The 1652-nt window shown below is 37.0% G+C and overlaps 1 protein-coding gene across 1 annotated transcript; it reads left to right on the forward strand.

Annotated features, from left to right (window-relative positions):
- Positions 1-363: 363 nt before the first annotated feature.
- Positions 364-1437, forward strand: LOC140975400 (uncharacterized). Its single transcript, XM_073439090.1, has 2 exons — positions 364-621; positions 740-1437. Exons 1-2 carry the CDS (start codon positions 474-476, stop codon positions 1219-1221), a joined length of 630 nt encoding a protein of 209 aa, XP_073295191.1. The 5' UTR covers positions 364-473; the 3' UTR covers positions 1222-1437.
- The last annotated feature ends 215 nt before the right edge of the window (positions 1438-1652 follow it).

Consider the following 1652-nt stretch of genomic DNA (forward strand, 5'->3'; position numbering starts at 1 on the left):
ACACAAGTTTTTGCCTTCTCAAAAACCCTTTAATCATCGAATTATATACCATATTTTTCTTTACATTTTATTTTCTCCACTACCATTTTAATTTCGAAAAAATTAATAACTTTCATTTTAAAAAAAAAAACCTAGATCGTTCTAAAAATTATTCTACAGAACACACATATCGTGTCCATCATTAATAAAGAAATAAAAAGCAAAATATAAGTATTTTATATATATATATATATATAATTTAATAAAGAAATAAAAAAGCAAAATATAAGTATTTATAAAATAAATTTTCTTTTTTTTAAAAAAAATAAAAAAAAGGATGACAGTTGCAGTGGCCTATCTTTTTCTCTATAAATAAGTGCTCAGTATTACGTTACACAGGCTTGAAGAAGAAGAGCGAAATCTTCAAAGCATCTATCTTCAAGTCTCTTTTCCTCTAAAGCTCTCCTTTTTACCCAACAAAAAAAGCGAAAATTATGGTCGGAAATGATATCTCCGCCAAACCCATCAAGTTCTTGTGCAGCTACGGCGGCCGGATCCTTCCCCGTTACTCCGACGGGAAGCTACGGTACCACGGTGGGGAGACCCGTGTTCTTTCTGTGGAACGCAGCCTTTCCTTTTCGGGTTAGTCTCTTTACGATTTTCTCTATTTCGGACGTTATTCAAAGATTCTGTCTGTGTTAATCTTCGTGTCATTTAAGGATGTTTGTTGCGTTTGGATTTTTTTTTCTAATTCGTGTAGAGCTGCTGTTGAAATTGGCGGAGATGTGTGGAACGGCGGTGAGTTTGAGGTGCCAATTGCCTGCTGAAGATCTGGACGCATTGGTGTCGATTACTTCCGACGAGGATCTCGCCAATCTCATCGAGGAGTACGACCGGGCGGCGGCGGCTGCGCCTCCATCGTTGTCGTGTCTCAAGATCAGAGCTTTCCTTTCGGCCCCCAAGCTCACCAAAAAGGTCTCCCCACCTCCCTCAACTGTCTCCTCCACCTCACCCAGATCACCCTTCTGTTACGCCGCCATCACCGGTGGCGTCCCTCCACGGTGCCCCAGCTCCGCCAGCGGGAAATACATCCGCCAGGCCTCGAGACAGCCGCAGTCACCGCCGTTTTACGCCGTGAAAGCCGCCGGGAAATCTCCTCATCATCATTATGCATGCCACCATCATCATAATGGAAATGGTGGTCGTGTTTATCTGATTCACCATGGGAATAACTGGCAATAACTGGAAGTATCCAACTGATAAACATCGGGAAAAAAAACAAAAAAAAGAAAATTTTTCTCGAAAAAAATCAAGAATAGATATACATTATGATGTAAAATGATGCATAATTAATCTGGATTTTGTATTATTAATTAAATTTTGAAAAAAAAGGGATCTATTTTTGTCGATCCCACTGCGTGGAAATATAATGAAAATCGAGTCTTTTGATTCACCAAATCATTTGAATTTAATTGTTCTTTTTTTGTGTAATTCCAAATTTATTTCTCGAAAGTTAAAGTGGTTGCCTTTACAATTTTCAAGAAACCAAGAATTATTTTTCTTTACAATGATTATCATTTATTTTTCGGAGTCACATTGGAAATTACCAATAATTTATGAGGCTTATTCTTTTTATATTTTCAAACAAGTAAATTTTTTTTTTTTTTTTTTTT

The sequence above is a fragment of the Primulina huaijiensis genome, chromosome 4 (assembly GCF_012295235.1).
Source record: "Primulina huaijiensis isolate GDHJ02 chromosome 4, ASM1229523v2, whole genome shotgun sequence".
In the NCBI taxonomy this organism is placed as follows: Eukaryota; Viridiplantae; Streptophyta; class Magnoliopsida; order Lamiales; family Gesneriaceae; genus Primulina; species Primulina huaijiensis.